Here is a 17,963-nt window from a genome sequence, read left to right on the forward strand (position 1 = left end):
CATTCATGAACATAAAACCATGCCAGTGACGCCAGAGCCCCTTTCATCTCGGGATCTCCTAGCGCCAGGCAGAGGTCTAATTACCCTAGCACCCCCCTCTGGCCCCGCCGGTTCCCCCGCTGTCATTAGCCCAGTTTTACCAGCGGGGGCCAGAGCCTTCCCACGGCTCCCAGGGCGGGGCTCTGCCTTTCACAGGCTGTTCTTGGGGAAGAGAGTGTGTTGTGTGTACGGGGTGGGGAGGGGGGTTGCGGACTGTTCTGCTAATCGCCCAGTTTATACTGGGCAAAAGCACTTGAGTTGAGGTTCTGACCAACAGCCCATCTTAGTCTTCGCCACCTACATCCTCTGATGGAGCTACTTTTCTTACAGTGGGTGTTAGAGTTTGCAATACATAGGGGAGGGGAGCATTCCTCTCTTGGAGCCCCTGGGACTATGAGGATGAGAAGGGCAGCTGAGCTGACACCCATGGGGTGTGCAGTTAAGTGGTGGTGATGAGGGCAATGCAATAGGTGACAGGAGCCTGCAGTGTGCAGTGGCAGCTGCAGAGAGGAATCAAGGTTGCAGTGTGCAAAATCAGCATGCAGTAAGTGCACCTGTGTTCTGTCTGGGCCCAGAGCGAGCATTCAACAGCTGCAGTGTGGGGAGGACGGCTGCAGTGTGAAGTCAGTGCAGTGTGTAGTGGAGCTGCATCGAGGGTGGCTGCCTGCCAGTTGATGCCAACTCATCAGTGATCAGGTTTGACTGAAACCATGGGGAGCAAGGCTGCCATGTGCATCGCTCAGGGTCCATGCTCTACCCTGCATGAAAATAGTCCCTTGGGTCCATGCTGCCCTGGGAGTTGGGAGACAACCCTGGTGCATGAGATACACATTTATATTTTGCCTCAACCAGGTAAAAATATGAGGCAACAGAGAGGCCCAGCAGTAATCTAGATCAGCCCAGAGGTGATGGAATCCAGAAGGGGAAGATGAAGGTGCTGTTGTTCTTGTTTCCCTTCCATTTCTGTCTCTCTCTACCACATCTGTCTTTGATGCAGTGTCCTAAAGATACTGGGCAGGGGAGACTTTCTGAAATCATGGATGCCCTCCTCCTCAATTAAATACTCGGGCCAGGGCTAAAGAATGAAATGCCTCATGATCTACTTCCCTCAGCCTCTGCTAGGAGCAGAGTGGGGCACCTTGATCCCTTCCATCTTCTCTTCACCTCTCCTTCCCCCAGCCCTACCCCCTCCCCCCCCCGGGTTCCCAATATGGTCTGGTAACAGACCTGGGCAAGGGCAAAATGAAGGGCACATTGCCTCCAGAGCAGGCATCTCACCAGACACCAGAATCCCACCCAGGTCTGGGCTTACAGCCCCTATCCCAGTTGCATCTGTCCCTGCTTGATCTTCCTCTTCCCACCGGTCACCCTGCCCACCTGTTTCCCGAAGCTTCTAGCTCTTCTCAGATTCAGTTCATTCCCAGCTCCTGTTCCCTCCTTGCCATGAAACCCCTCACCTAGGCTGTCCCCTCCCATTCCCAATACTCTGTTTCAGGGCATGCCCAGTACCTACAGGGAGAGCCAGAGGGTGGGGCATGAGTGTGAATGGTTAGAGACCCTCCAAGGGGGATAAATCTGACAGTCCCCCTCCCCTCCACTCCAGCTTAGATTTTGGTTGCCAAGGAGGCAGCAGGAACAGCCTGTTCTCTGGGCTCTAGTAGGAGCAGCCATGCCCAGGCCCCTCCCTCTCTCTTTCTCTTCTAATCCTCCCTTCCTCTCAGGCTGTTGCTAGGAAGCACCCCAAGATTTCTTGAGGATCTAACCCCTCTGAGCCAGGGGATCCAGATATCTTTCTGAAGAGCTTCCTCCTCTCTTTCTCAAGAGCATCCTCCACCTCTGCCAAGAAGCCTCATTCATCTCTGGCACTTTGGGGAACCGGGACAGGCCTCTACCATACCAACTAACTAGCCTGGAGCTAGCTCTGTGGCCTGGACCTTAATAATTTCCCCTCCCTATATCATTATTTATTTGTTTATTTGGTGCTGGGGGTGAAACCCAGGGCCACGCTAACACTAAGCACAAGCTCTACCATTGACTACACCACTGTCCCCCTATCACATCTTGACCTCCTGGGCTTTAGGTAATGTCGACAAGTAGTAGAGTTTCCAACAGATACCCCTTCAATCTACAAACACAGCTCTACTTATTAGGGGTACTCTGGAAAACTGAAGAAACTGTGGTACCACCAGCTAATAGAACATAAAACTTGGATGCTTTCCCCCTTTAGTGATCTCCCAAACAAGAAGAAATGATGCATCAAAAGAAAAGAAAAAAAAAAAAAAAAGAGGGCTGGGGATATAGCTTAGTTGGTAGAGTGCTTACCTTACAAACACAGGACCCTGGGTTCGACTTCCAGCACCGCAAAAAATAAATGAATAATAAATAAATAATTAAAAAAAAAGAAAGAGAATGAGAAAATAAAAGTTTGGGGGCAAACTAGGTATGGTGGCACATACCTGTAATCCCAGTGATTTGCAGAGCCTGAGGCAGGAGGATCACAAGTTCAAAGCCAGTCTCAGCAACTTAATGAGGCCCTAAGTAACTCTGCAAGACACTATCTCAAAATTAATAAAAAATAAATAAGAAAGGTTGGTGATATGGCTCAGTGGCAAAGCACCCTGGGTTCACTTGCCAGCACCAAAAACAAATATAGAACAACAACAACAAAAGAGTAAAAATGGCTACTTAATCTTCCCCTATCACCTTTGTCTCATTAAGCATCCTGGTTATGAATCACCAAAGAGAGTCAGGGGAAGAATCTTGCCTGGTGGAGTCTTTTGCTGCCAAAAGCAAGGAATGGAAAAAGAAGCTGCCATCTGTCTTTCAGGGATTCTCCTACCTTTATTTTTTAATTTGACACTTTTTTTCCCCCAGTATTGGGAGCTGACTCAGGGCCTCAAGAATACTAGGCAAGTGCTTTACTACTGAACTACAACCTCAATCCTTTTTATTTTTTATTTGTTCGGGTTTTTAATTAATTATTTTTTTTTTTATTTTTATGTGGTGCCGGGGGTTGAACACAGTGCCTCACGCATGCTAGGCAAGCAATCTACCACTGTGCTGCAACCACAGCCCCTTATTTTTTTATTTTAAGATGGTCTTACTAAGTGTCTTTCATGCAATCCTCTTGTTTCAGCCTCCCAAGTAGCTCGGATTACAGGTGTGCACCACTGTGACCAGTCCTTCCTTCCTCCCTTCCCTCCCACCATCCCTCCCTTCTCTCTCTCTCTTTCTTTCTTTCTTTCATATGTATCAGATATTGCATCCCCCAATTGTTCCCAGTCTCTGGTTTCATTTTCCCATAGAACCCCCTCATCCTTCCTTTGTCAGAAGGAGAACCAGGTGTGGTGGTGCACACCTTTATAACCCAGCGGCTTGGGAGGCTGAGGCAGGAGAATCGCAAATTCAAAGCCAGCCTCAGCAATTTAGCAAGGCCCTAAGAAAGTTAGTGAGGCCCCGTCTCAAAATAAAAAAATAGAAAATAAAAAGGGCTGGAGATGTAGGTTAGTGGTTAAGCACCCCTGGATTCAATCCCTGGTGCAAAAAAAAAAAAAAAAAAGAGAGAGAGAGAGAGAGGAGGATGAGCGGAGAAAAGAGGGGGCAATGTCCTTTACCATCAGAATTGGGGCTTACTATTCTGAAGCCCTGCTCTTCCAGTTAGAGGAGAGGTTGGGACAATCCTATGTGGAGGAATAAAATAGACTCAAAATGCAATGGTGCACAATTATAATTCCAGCTATTCTGGAAGCCAAGGCAGGAGGATTGCAAATTTGAGACCATTCTCAGCAATTTACTGAGAACTTGTCTCAAAATAAAAAATATAAGTGCTGGCAATGTGGCTTAGTAGTAAGTAGAGCATCCCAGGGTTCAATTCCCAGTACAAGGGGAAAAAACTGTCAAACAAATAAAGGTAAAAGAAACCCTGAAAGACCACCTGGAAAAGTAGAATGGCTCTCAGGGCCTGAGGGACAGGGTGCAATACAAAGGAAATGGCAGGCTGGTCTCCCTTCCCGATACTGTCCCATACCGCCAGGCTGCAGGATCACTGCACTTCTCTCCCCCGCTGTGCTGGGAGTGTGGAGAGGGAGGGTGGTATTAGAGGGTATTAGAGAGGGTGGGTTCAAATTCTGCCTTTTTCCTTCCTGGAATAGTGTGAAGACGGAGATAGGGATCTGAGAATGCAGGGGCTGCCCTCGGGGCTTTGCTCGAGGTATAGACACTCCATAGTCCTTTTATCTGTGATTCCTTCCTCTAGATAAACAGAAAGCAGGGTTTTTTTTGTTTTGTTTTTTGGTTTTTTTTTTTATTTTATTTTTTTTAAATACTGGGGATTGAACCCAAGGGTGCTTAACCATTGAGCCACATCCCCAGCGTCTTTTATTTTTTATTTTGTGACAGGGTCTAGTCAAAGTGCTTAGAGTCTTGCAAAATTGCTGAGGCTGACCTTGAACTTGTGATTCTCCTACCTCAGTCTCCCAAGTTTCTAGGATTCTAGGTGTGTGCCACCATACCCAGCGAAAGCAGATTTTGATCTGGGAACTGGTAGGGAAAGGAAACAGCTCGGGAGCCAGTTGTGTATGAGTATGTGGTAACAACTTTCTTTTCTCTTTCACCTGCTGCTCATATTTGGGGGACCCAGGGAAGCTTCCAAAGAAAATTGGGGAATGACTCAATTTCCCTCTGGAGAGAAAGGAAACTAAAAAGCTCTGTTTTTTAATATGCTTACTGATAATTTTAGTGATTTCGGGGTCTGGATTCTTGCCACTTTGCCTTCATTCCTCACTAGCTTAGATAAAGAATGTCCCCTTCCCCTTGAGTACCCCAAACCCTATTTTTTCCAGCCTCTTACCTGACCCTGGCCTAGTTGCTTTTCTTGCCACTGTTCTTGATGTTGCCACGTCACTATGCCTGGTTGGCTTCTGCCTGCCCCTGTCCTCCAGCTAGACCCTTTGCCCACCTGGACCAATCAACAAGGTGAAAATGTTGGGGTTCAGGGGTGGGAGAGCAGAGGTGGGAATCCAGCCTCATTGGTGCTGAAAGACAGCCGAAGACAGTGGAGAGTTAGGAGGGAACTTTGAGAGGGAGGTCAGGGGACATTTCCTTTTACATCCAAAGAGGACCTCAGCATCTCTTCTCACCCTTTGGAAGATCATTGTGGAGTCTTGTTTTTATGGTGGGCAAGGCAGAGAGCTTAAGAGGGTCCCCAGGAAGATATTATGCTGTGTGGATAGAGGTAATGTAGGGAAAGCCTGTTTCCGATATTTACATAGTAAAGAGGCGCAAAGGTCAAAGTAGAGAAATTGAAAATGGCCCTTGCCCAGAGTTAAGGGAGTCCTTGCACATAGAAATCCAGTCCTTGGGGAAATACTGCCAAGCCCAGAGAGAGGACTGCTTGTGAGAGGTGGGATGACAGGGAAGGCAGGTGACTCGACTGCAAAAGTTGCGTTCCCATCACTATGGAATGGGGAAGAAGCATCTCCTTAGAAATCTTCCAGGCTTCCTGCCAGAGGGCATGGTTTGAGCTCAGAGTATCACCATCCTCAGGGTCCAGATATTCCCTGCTCCCAGGTGGACTGATGTCAACACCCACTAACTCAGTGAGGCGAGGAGGCGCAGTCCCCAGGTTAACAGCTTCTCTCCAGGAAGGGCAGTTTGGGCTATGAGGGATGGGATAGTAGCACAGAATCCAGAAATGGCACATGGTGGGGGGCCTTAGGCTTCTGCAACAGGAAAGAAATAGTAAGACAGGACAGGCAAAGGCGGAGTGAGGGGCCCAGAGAAAAAGGCAGAGAAGTACGAGAAGTAGAGAAGTATGGCTTGTGGTGGTGTCAGGTGTGTGTGTGGGAGGGGAGCTGGGGGAGCCTGGAGGTTAAGCATGAGGAGTGTGGGTTCTCCCTCCTTCATGCTTTGAAAACTTCCGCTACACATATTTGGCAACTGTTTTGTATAAACACTGTTCCCCAATGGTATCACTTGGGCAGGCACAAAGGAAGCAGAAGGGAGGGGAGTATGGGTGGGTGGAGAGACAGGGGAAGGCCTTAGGCAGTACCAATCTTAGAGGGACTTGCTGTGGCCCTCCTGCAGTTATAGTATTCCCTTTGGACAGGATTCCTATCTCCCTGTTTAGACCACACTCCAGAAAACCAGGATCCTGTTTTTAAAAGCCCCAATAGCTACACAGATACTTTCAGGGCTTGAGTGGGCTGCTTTCCTGAATCACCATGATTTTCCTTCAAAAGGTGACCTAGGAGGAACCAGGTGTGGTGGTGCACACCTGTAATTCCATTTACTTGGAAGGTTGGGATAGAAGGATTGTGAGTTAGAGGATGGCTGGTAACATAGCCAAACTCTGTCTTTAAAAAAAAAAGGAAAAAAGATGGATATTAGACTCATGGACTGGGATATCAGGCCTCTCAGAACATGGGATTGGAGGCTACAAATGAGGAGTGGCAGGATACAGGCTGTGGGCCTCCGTGTTTATTCTTGTCCCTGGTTGTTCTTAGAACAGGTCAGGCTTTGAGAAGGGAAGCTCAGACATCAGTACCAGAGGTGGATAACATTTGGTTTTGGGCTTTCCACTGGAGGGAAACAAGCACAAGCTGTGGACATAATAATCTACAATAGGGCTGTGGAGATAGCTCAGTCAGTAGAGTGCTTGCCTTGCAAGCATAAGGCCCTGGGTTCAATCCCCAGCACCGCAAAAAAAAAAAAAAAAAAAAAAAAAATCTACAATATGGCCAGGTGCGATGGTGCGTCCTGTAATCCCAGCAGATGGGGAGGCTAAGGCAGAAGGATCCTGAGTTCAAAACCAACCTCAGCAAAAGCGAGGTGCTAATCAACTCAGTGATATCCTGTTTCTAAATAAAAATACAAAATAGAACTGGGAATGTGGCTCAGTGCCCAGGACTTCAATCCTGGGTACCTCCCCCCACCAAAAAAATAATCTGCAATATGGTTCTTAGGAATAAAGAGAGTTTAAAAAATGAACTTTAAAAAGTTCTAGATTTTTAGGGAAAAAATTGAAGATAGTAGAGGGTCTCCACATAGTTGGCTCTCTTTCTCTCTGTGCTAGGAATGGAACCTGGGGTCTTATGCAAGCTCTTATCACTGGGCTCCACTCCAGCTCCCAATTTCTTCTTTTATTAACATCCTGATATTAGTATATTACAGTTATAAACATTAACTGAAGTCCATGCTTTATTCAGATCTCCTTAGGTTTTCTTTCCTTTTTTCCCCTCACTTCCTTTTCTTTTTGCAGTACTGGGGATTGAACCCAGGACCTCAAACATGCTAGGCAAGCACTCTACCACTGAGTTACAGTCCAGCCCTTTTTATTGTTGTTTTGACCCAGGGTCTTGCTTAAGGTTGCCCAGCCTTGCCTTAAATTTCTGATCCTCTGACTTCACCCTCCCAGATCTCTGGAATTACAGGCATGTGCCTCTGTGCCCAGCTAGATTTTTTTACTTTTTTTTACTCTAATGTTCTTTTTCTGTTTCAGGATCCCATCCACAATACCACATGCCCTCATCACGTCTCCCTAAATCCTTTTGGGCAGTTTCTTAGATTTTACTTGCTCTGGTGACCTTAACCTCAGTTTCCTCCTTACTTCCCCCTGCATGCAAGCATTATGCACAGTCCGGAGATTCTGGAAGAACTGTTAGATTTTTGGATTGAGGTAGTGATATGTGTGCAACTAACCACGCCTCAGTGTCACTTCCGAAATACAGGTGTGGAAGTGAGAAGAACTCTGGTGGTACCAGAGGCTTTGGAGTGGGTGGGTGAGTTGGGGGAAGCCGGGAAAGAACGTATTACTGAGCATAACATGCTAGCTGTGCCTACTAACTAGAGGATAAGGAAAGAGTATCAGAATGCAGTTGAAGATCGGGTAGACAATGACGTCACTGGACAACGTCTGGTCGCTTCCCTAGCCTCTGAATCTCTGAAGCCTCAGCTTCAGAGATGTTCTCCCTCAAAGGAGAGAAACAAGGCGGGCCCACTAGATTAACGCCGTAGTTTCCCCGCTAGCTTAGACAAACGCGACCAGGGTCGAACGAACTACAATTCCCAGAAGACACTGCGGCGGGACCTGTCTCTTGCTACATTCTCATTGGTTCATGTCTGGCATCCCCAGCCAATAGAGAAAGAGCTCCTTTGTGGGTGCTAAAATGGCGCTGCCTGGGATCTAGAACTCGATGGTCCGGTAGGCTTAAATTCGGGGTGGTAGTGAACGAAATGGAAATGGGGAATTATAATTTCAGGAGAAGGTGGGGGAAAAGGGGACAGTCAGGATTTGGGGTGGTAGTGGTTGAGGGACACAGAGAGAGCTAAAGGCGTTATGAGGCAACCGGAGTTGGCTTAACCCCTTCCTGCCCTCTTTAGTTTTTGTATGAGCCCCTTTGACGCCCTCATTTTTATTTTTCTACATTTTTTTTTTAACTGATGGATTATAGTTGTACATAATGTGACACCCTCTTTTAGTGCCCCAGTTTAAGGAAGGATGGTTCAGGAGGGATCTTGACAGGATCTCTGCCTTGCACCCTTTCTTTTTTTCCGTCCAGTTCTTCTGCCTTGCTTTATCTTCCGGAATCTCCATTCTGTTTAACTCTGCCTTCCCTGTTTTTGTCCTCAGCACCCCATCTCTTCTCTGGTTCCATTTCTGTCACCGCAAAGCTGGCTACCGTCGGCCTTGGCTCCTCAGACTGAAGTCATGAAGGTGGTGAACCTGAAGCAAGCCATTTTGCAAGCCTGGAAGGAGCGATGGAGTGACTATCAATGGGCAATCAACATGAAGAAATTCTTTCCCAAAGGGGCCACCTGGGACATTCTCAACCTGGCAGGTCTCAAGTGAGAGGGAAGGATGGATGGGAGGAATAAACCTCAAAAAGCAACCACTTAGTCTTACTTTTTTATTCCCCTTGCAGAAGCACTTCTGGAGCAGGCCATGATTGGACCTTCCCCCAATCCTCTCATCCTGTCTTACCTGAAGTATGCCATTAGTTCCCAGGTAAACTGCCCCCATCTCCCAAAGAGTGAGGGTTTTAAAGGTAAAGCACTTGGAATGCAGTTGTCAGTTTACACTTTTTAGGTTAATTTATTTGAACAGATCACTTCTCTGAGCTTCACTTTTCTTGTAAACATAATACTTTATCTTGTTGAATATTACATTCATTTAATTTACCAATAAGTGTTTACCAATGCTGCTGGGCATGGTAGTGCAAGCTTGTAATCCCAGCAGCTCAGGAGGCTGAGGCAGGAGGATCATGAGTTCAAGGTCAGCCTCAACAATTTAGTGAGGCCCTAAGCAATTTAGGGAGACCCTTGCTCAAAATAAAAAGGGCTGGGGATGTGGCTCAGTGGTTCAATCCTGGTACCAAAAAAAAAAAAAAAAAAAAAAAAGTGTTTACAAATGCTTATATTTGCCAGACAGTGCTAGGTCCTGGGGACGTAAGTGTGAACAAGAGCTGATCCCAGTACACAGGAATGTAGTGGGTAATAACAGATGTCTAATCAGTTACAGGATATGTTTATGATAAAGGTTAGAACAGAGTTTAGGTACTGTCAGAATACACAGGAAGGTTACCTATTTCAGTCTTAGCAGTCAGGGAGGGATTTCTAAAAGAAGTGATGTTTATTTAAAAAAAAAAAAAGTGATGTTTAAGCCGTTTTAAACCATTCAGGTTTAAGACCTGAATGTTGAGTAAGAGCCAGGCAGATTGATGAAAGTGCAAATCAGAGAGAAAAATGTATGCGAGGTCTGGGAGGCAGAAATCATATGATGTTGTTTAAGAACTGAAATAATCTGGTATGACTAGGGCAGCATTTTTGCTTTCAGGACCCCCTTTGCATTCTTAAAAGTTTTTAAGACTCACACAGAACTTTTGTTTATGTTCATCATATCTATTCATATTATCTGAGAAATTAAAACTGAGAAACTTAAGAAATATTTATGAAGTCACTTAAAAGTGAAAAAAAACCTTTTATATATTTTCTCCCATTATATGTTAATATAAATAACATTATAGTGAAAAATAACCATGTTTTTCAAAATGAAAAATATTAATAAGGAAAAGGCATTGTTGCCAGCATGGTGGCACACACCATGTGTAATTCCAGCTAGTCTTGGAAGGTTGAGGCAGGAAGCTCACAAGTTTGGACCAGCCTCAGTAATTTAGTGAGCCCCTGTCTCAAAAAATAAAAAGGTTTTCAAATACAGCTCAGTGGTAGAGCACCCCTGGGTTCAAAAAAAGAAAAGAAAAAGAAAATGGCATTGTTTTATTGTTTTACTTTTTTTTTTTTTGCAAATTCTTTTTTTTTTTTTTTTGGGTGCTGGGGATCAAACCCAGGGCCTTGTGCTTACAAGGCAAGCACTCTACCGACTGAGCTATCTCCCCAGCCCCTTTTTTTAAGCAAATCTAATGTTTGGTTAAATAGACATGTGAATTCTCACAACTGCTTCTGTGCTTTTGCATTCTTTTTTTTTTTTTTTTTTTTTTTTTTTTGTCATACTGCAGATTAAACCCAAGAACACTTTGCCACTGAGCTGCATACCCAGCCATTTTTATTTCTTATTTTACTTTGAGATAGGAGCTTGCTAAATTGCTGAGGCTAGCCTAGAATTTGCCATTCTACTGCCTCATTCTCCTGAGTTGCTAAGATTACAGGTGTGCACCATAATGCCCAACTCTGCATTCAGTTGTCACAATAAGCTGTTTGGCTTAAAGTATATGAAGGAAATCTGATCTTACACATCAGATCTTTAATTTGTAAAGAAAAAAATTTAATAAGTTGAAAGAAATGCATGTTTTTCCTTGATACTGTAATAAAATTTGGCAGGTAATTTGAAGTCCTATCAATGAACATTTTACATGCTGTTACATAAGAATCTATTTGTCTCTCTCTTGCACTTGAAATAGATCTTTTGTCCATGCATGATTTTTGCAAAATCACAGATTGATCTTTTGGAAAGTATCTATGACTGATTTATATAGATACTCCAATTGTTGACACATTTAATTATACAATATCATTATACATCATGGAGTCTTTGGGACACACTGCTGTATCATTGTGAAAGAATGAAAGTGAAAAGGTACATAATATCTTAGTAGTATTTTAAAAATAGTTTTGAGGAGCTGGGGTTGTGGCTCAGTGGCCTAGCATGTGTGAGGACCCGGGTTCCATACTCAGCACCACATAAACATAAAATAAAGGTATTGTGTTCACCTACAACTAAAAAGATATTTTAAAAAAATAGTTTTGACTTTGCAGACCCCCTAAAAAAGTCTTAAGGACCCCTATAAATCATACCTTGAGATTTGCAAGTCTAGTACTTCAAAGAGTTCAGAGATTAGATCATATGGGACCTATGGGTAATGCCCGGAACTTGGACTTTACCTAGGATGACTAGTAATCACTTAGAGGATTTTCTTTTCTTTTCTTTTCTTTTCTTTCTTTCTTTCTTTCTTTCTTTCTTTCTTTCTTTCTTTCTTTCTTTCTTCTCTCTCTCTCTCTCTCTCTCTCTCTCTTTCTTTCTTTCCTTTTTTTTTTTTTTTTTTGGTGGTGCTGGGTGGGGATTGAGTCCCAGGACACTCTAACACTGAGCTATATCGTTCACCCTTTTGAGTTTTTGAAAAATTTTGATGGGGTCTTGCTGAATTGCCAGGGTTGGTCTCAGGCCTGTGATCCTCCTTCCTCAGCCTCCCAAGTTGCTGGGGTTATAGGCCTTCACCACTGCACTTGGCTAACTTTGAGGATTTTAACTGGAGGGATAATGGGAGAGGATTTATTTACCAAAAACAACAACAACAAATATATGTGTATATATATACACACCACACATACACACACACACACACACACATACATACATTTTTAGATTTATGTTTACATATACACACTCATATATAAACTAGATCTAGCTACTTGGGAGACTGAGGCAGGAGGATCACAAGTTTGAGGCCAGCCTCAGCAACTTAGTGAGATTCTGTCTCAAAGTAAAAAAAGAAAGGCCGGGGATGTAGCTCAGTGATGAAGTACTCCTAAGTCAATCCCCATACAAAAAAATTCCCCCCAAAACAAAAAACAAAACAGAATGAAACACACAGATGTGTGTGTATGTGTGGGGAATAATGGGGATTGAACTCAGGGCCTTGTGTATGCTGAACTAGTGTTCTACCACTGAGCTACATCCCCAACCCTAAAATGCTCAGATTTTATGATCAATTTAGTGAATTTTAGCAATTGTATATACCTATGACACCGGCATCCAAAATAAGATATAGCATTGGTTGTTTCCAACATAGAATTTTTCTTTTAAAGATTTCAGTGACTGTGACCGTGGCTTGGGAGGCTGAGGCAGTAGGATTGAAAGTTCAAAGCCAGCTTCCACAACTTAGCAAAGCCCTAAGCAATTTAGCAAGACCCAGTCTCAAAATAAAAAATAAAAAGAACTGGGGATGAGACTCAGTGGTTAAGCACCTCTGGGTTCAAATTCTGGTATTTAAAAAAAAAAAAAATTCAATTTTCTACCAAAAGTACAGATAAGTTAAAGAGTAGCAAATTTGTTATTGAATATAATGCTAGGAATCAAAAGACTTAGTCCTTGTTTTCCTTTGGCTTTAATAAGAAAATACAGCTTTGAGTAATAACAGAGCTATTTTCTCAGATATAAACCATAACAGCATCTTGCTCAGTGCTTTAGTGTCTGCTCTGACTGCCTCAATTGCTCAAAAAAGTTTTTAGAATTGAAATGTTTCCTTTGGAACATTGAAGTTACAGTATATGACATTGCCCATGCCTTTGTGGTCTTATCAGTGTGTAAAAGTGGAATTGTTATACCCATTTTCTTGTTTTTTTTTTTTTTTTTTTTTTTAGTTGTAGGTAGATATAACACCTCAAATTCATTTATTTATTTATTTATTTATTTATTTATTTATTTATTTATATGTGGTGCTGAGAATTGAACCCAGCACCTCACACACACTAGGTAAGCGCTTTACCACTGAGTCACAACCCCAGCCCCTTGTTATGCCCATGCTCTTATTTTTTTGAGGGGAGAGGTTACTGGGGATTGAATTTAGGGGCACTCGACCACTGAACCACATCCCCAGCCCTATTTTGTATTTTATTTAGAGACTGAGTCTCACTGAGTTGCTTAGCGCCTCACTTTTGTGGAGGCTGGTTTTGAAATTGAGATCCTCCTGCCTCAGCCTCTGGAACTGATGGGATTACAAAAGTGTGCCACCATGCCCTGCTATGCCCATATTCTTCATTATTGATTCAGCTAGTATTTCAGAGATCAGGTGTGTGTGTGCACACCTGTGCATATGAGGGGTAGGCATGAGATGGGGGAGAAAGAGCTATTAAACTGTTAGGCCAGGCTTTAAAAATTTCAACTTTGTTATTCCAGCTGATTTTTTTTTTTTTTTTTTAAGATACGGGACATTTTCATTCTTTCAGAAAGTTCTCTTTTGCTCCTTTCCATTCCATCCCATCTCCCAAAACTACTAAATGATTTCTGTTGCCAAATATTGCCTATATTTGGAGTTCATGAAAATGGAATCAAATAGTTATATACTCTGTACACTGCCTTCTTTTGTTTAACATATTTCTTTTCTGTAAATTTGTCTATGTTGATCTTACATATCTCAGTAGTTCATTTTTTTTTTTTTTTTTAAACTGAGAATAGTATTCCTTAGTTGAAAAAGTACTGCCTTTTTCCTCTTGGTATTATGTCTGCTTTCCATGTTAGCACGTATTGATTTACTTTATTCTTTTTAACTGCTTCATAATGTTCCATGTGTACTGTAATTATTTCTAATTTCTTTTTTGTGTGGGGGGGTGGATATTGGGGATTTAACCTAGAGTGCTTTACCACTGAGCTACATCTCCAGGCTTTTTAAGTTTTTACTTAGAGACAGGGTTTCATGAACTTGCTAGGGTTCTTTCTCAGTTGCTGAGGTTGGTCTTGAACTTGTGATCCTCCTGCCTAAGCCTACTGAGCTGCTGGGATTACAGGTGTACACCACTGTCCCTGGCTATTTCTAATTTCTTACTATAAAGAAAGTGTTTCCTGAACATCCTTATACCTACTTGTCTGCTTACCTGGGGATATTTCTCTAGGATAGATACTCAGGAATGAAATTGCTGGCTTGAAGAATATACGCCTATTAAGTTACAGAAGATCCCACAAGAGCTGGGGATATAGCTCAGTTGGCAGAGTGCTTGCCTTGTAGGCACAAGGCCCTGGGTTCAATCCCCAGCACCACAAAAAAAAAAAAAAAAAAAGAAAAGAAAAGTAAAGAAGATCCCACAAATTGTTTTTTAAACAGAACTGTATCAATTCACACCCCCTCCATAGTGGATTTTTTTTTTTTTTTTTTTATAATAGAGCTGGGTACAGAACCCAGGGCCTCATACATGCTAGGCAAGCACTTTTACTCTGAGTTATATCCCATCTCTAACCTTTTCCTTGTCAGACTTATTCTTTTTTTTTGGTACTGAATCACATCCCCACTGAGTCACATCCCCAGCCCTATTTTTTGTATTTCAGTTAGAGATAGGGTCTCACTGAGTGTCTTAGCGCCTCGCTTTTGTAATCCTTCTGCTTCAGCCTCCTAAGCCTCTGGGATTACAGGTGTGTGCCACCGTGCCTGGCTGTATTCTCTAATTTTTGATAACACTTGATTTTATTTTTTGTATTTATTTTGTTTAACCCATTTAGAATTTATTATGCTGTAAAAGTGGGATTTAAATTTATCTATTTTTTCCAAATAGATGGACATTTGCCTCAAATATCTTTATTAAAAAGACCACTCTTTGGCCTATTTTAAAATCTCTTATAGACCAGGGCCTTTCTTGACACTTCACTATATTTCATTGATTTAATTTTTTTTTAACCAGTACTTTACTGTTTTGATCGCTATAACTTTATGGTCTGTTTTGATAGATGATTGGTCAAGTCTTCCCTTAATTGTTTTATTTTTCAAAAATTTCTTGCAGTTTTCAGGTATGTCATTTTTTAGACAAATTTAGAATCAATATGTGAAGTTTCTTTAAAAGCATTATTTTTTAAAAAATTAGTTTAAGCATTTAAATGTTGCTCATTTCTTGCCTAGAATGTGTGAGGCCCTGGGTTCAGTCCCCAGTAATGAAAAAGAAGAGGATTTATTGATTAACTGGAGAGAGGTGAAGGAGAGGAGTGACTTGGACACTCGATAACTGATTGGATCATGAGGCGACAGCAGAGGCAGAGGAGCACTGTTAGTGTTGGGATGTGGGTGAGGATGGCATGCTTGATTCTGTGCTTCTGTGGGCTGTCAAGGAGAAAGATACTCAGTTGGCAAATAATATATTGTCTGGGACTCAGAAAAAGAGGTCTAGACTGGAGCTCTGGTTTAGAAGTCATCAGTTTCAGATGGTTATCAAAGCTATGGGTGTGAATGAGATTAACCAGCAAGAGTGTGAGCCAGGAAAAATTCCTGAGGGACCAATCACATTTAAAGTGTATGCATAGGAAAAAAAATTCCTCATAGGTGTCTGAAAAGAAGAGCCCAGAGAGAATAGCAGAAAAGCAGGAGGGAGAGACAGAGAGAGAGACAGATAGACAGACAGACATACATAAAGAGAGAGAACATGGTATCAAGAATAACCAAGGAGCGGGTACAGTGGTACACACCTGTAATCTCAGTGGCTCAGGAGGCTGAGGCAGGAGGATCATGAGTTTAGAGTCAGTATCAGCAACTTAGTGAGGCCCTAAGCATCTCAGCAAGACGCTGTCTCCAAATAAAATATAAAAAAGGGCTAGGGATGTGACTCAGTGGTTAAATGCCCCTGAGATCAATCCCTCACACCAAAAAAAAAAAAAAAAAAAAAAAAAAAAAAAAAAGAATAAAAAGAATAGCCAATAGCCAAGGGAGGGGCTGGGGATGTAGCTCAGAGGAAGAACTCTTGGCTACCATCATATATGAGGGCCTGAGTTCAATTCCAAGCACTGCAAGGGAAAGGAAGTTCGTAAAACGAGGGAGTTGAAAAACCAGGTATGATCAGAACAGAGCAGTGGGTTTAACATCATAAGTTTGTTGATGACTCTAATGAGGTTTCAGAGTGGTCAGGACAGAAGTGATTGGAGTGGGTTGAAGAGCATGCAGAAGAGGGTGGGTAGAGACAGTGAGTGGCTAAGTGGAAATGTGGGGTCTGCGGGAAGCTCTTTCAAAAGTAGAAGAATCTTGAGATGTGTAAACACTGATGAGAAAAGCAAGAAGGAGAAAGAGGCTGAAGAGAGTAAGAGAGAAATAAATATACATGAAAGACCTTCATGACCTGTCAAGTGCTATGCAAAATCAGTAATTCATTCTTCCTTCAGAGTCAAGAGGCTCTTTGGTCCAGTGTTGTGCCTGGAGAGGGCACTTAGGAGTAGTTGGGGTGTTGAATATGAAGAAGAGCAGAGAGGATTAGAGAGCAGCTGCAGGGTCAGACTGGGCAAGCCACGTGTGCAGCTGGCCATGCCACTGCCCTCCAGCCTCAGGGGTTTGTGGTGGTTTAGAGCTTCCATGTTGATGGGAGTTAATAAGAGTGGAATAGGTTAAATCCTGCTGCAAGAAATAGTTTACCATGTGGAAAGTATTTTCAGGACTCTGGAGCAGTGTTTTATTGATATACTTAGCAAAAATTTGATGAACACACAGAATTCACAATTTGAAGACCATAAATTCATTTCGTCTAACAGCATTCCTCAAAATATACAGAATTGGGGGTTTCTTTCCTTGCAGTGTGGAGTCCATTTTAAGTGGAAACAGCCAGCTCCCCCTAGAGGTTGGTATCCAACAAAGTTCAGTTCTTTGCCAAGCTCTTGCTATGGGGACATCAGTTGTAAATAAACAAACACTAGCCTGGAAGGTTATGGTCATTCTGCCCAGGCAGGCTCCCAGCTTCCTGATCACTGTCAGACACTAGCTTTGGCTTCACAATGTGTCTCGCTGATGGTAGTTCTGAACACTGATTTAAGCCCTCTGTGTTTTGCTCCTGTTCAAGAATTCTAGTTAAAGATGTCTGAACAGAGAGCAGTCTGTCTAAGTGATGGAGAATTTTTTTTATATGCAGGGAAAATTCACCACATTTAGGTCATTGAGGCTCATGTAGCTTTCTTCTCAAATCTTTGGAGGCTTCTACTCCTTAAGCAGAGACAGACAGCCCAGGAGGTGGGTGATTATTCTGGTAGTTTCTATCATTGTATTCTGCTTTTTATTTTTTTATTTTTATTTTTATTTTTATTTTTTAGTGCCAGGGATTGAGCCCAGTTCACTTAACCACTGAGCCACATCCCAAGCCCATTTTTTTAATTTTGAGACAAACTTGTGCCAAGGCTGATCTTGAACTTCTGATCCTCCTACCTCAGCCTCCTGTGTCTCTGGGATTATAGGTGTGTGTATCAGATTATAATTATGTTTTAAATATATGACAACTTGAAAGATTTTCTGTATGGATTAAATTTATTCAGTACAAATTCTTTGTCTCTCTCTCTCTCTCCCTCTTTCTCTCTAATTTTTTTGAGATGGGGATTAAACCCAGGCCTTTGTGTATGCTAGGTAAGCACTCCATAATTGAATTATACCCCTAACCCCAAGGATAAATTATTATATATTATAAACTGGATATCCTCCATTTTACAGAGATGAATAGATTTTACTAAAAAATTTTTAAGGTAAAATTTTTTTCAGAATGCATCTAATTGGGCTAGGGATATAGCTCAGTTGGTAGAGTGCTTGGCTCGCAATCACGAGGCCCAGGGTTCAATTCCCCAGCACTGCAAAAAAACAAAAACAAAAACAGAATGCATCTAATTAATTAATAGAATTCAATTATTTAAAACAGTGAAAACTTTGCTAGGAATAGGCCCAGTCCTAGATGCTAGAGAAACAAATATA

At 42.5% G+C, this 17,963-nt stretch overlaps 1 protein-coding gene across 6 annotated transcripts in view; it reads left to right on the forward strand.

Moving 5' to 3' along the window:
* The window catches only part of MED24 (mediator complex subunit 24), a 36,637-nt gene that overhangs the window by 1,559 nt on the left and 17,115 nt on the right, over nt 1-17,963 (forward strand). For 2 of the 6 annotated variants that reach the window (XM_079135233.1, XM_079135236.1), the window contains exons 1-3: nt 8,162-8,239; nt 8,669-8,876; nt 8,961-9,043. In XM_079135233.1, coding sequence (XP_078991359.1) covers nt 8,747-8,876; nt 8,961-9,043 — 213 coding nt within the window. In that variant the 5' untranslated portion in view covers nt 8,162-8,239; nt 8,669-8,746. Of the gene's footprint in view, nt 1-4,934; nt 5,014-8,161; nt 8,240-8,282; nt 8,304-8,668; nt 8,877-8,960; nt 9,044-17,963 lie in introns of those variants that run through there. The other 4 variants (XM_079135234.1, XM_079135235.1, XM_079135238.1 and 1 more) reach the window with 4 other exon arrangements.

The sequence above is a fragment of the Sciurus vulgaris genome (assembly GCF_902686455.1).
Source record: "Sciurus vulgaris genome assembly, chromosome: 3".
NCBI lineage: Eukaryota > Metazoa > Chordata > Mammalia > Rodentia > Sciuridae > Sciurus > Sciurus vulgaris.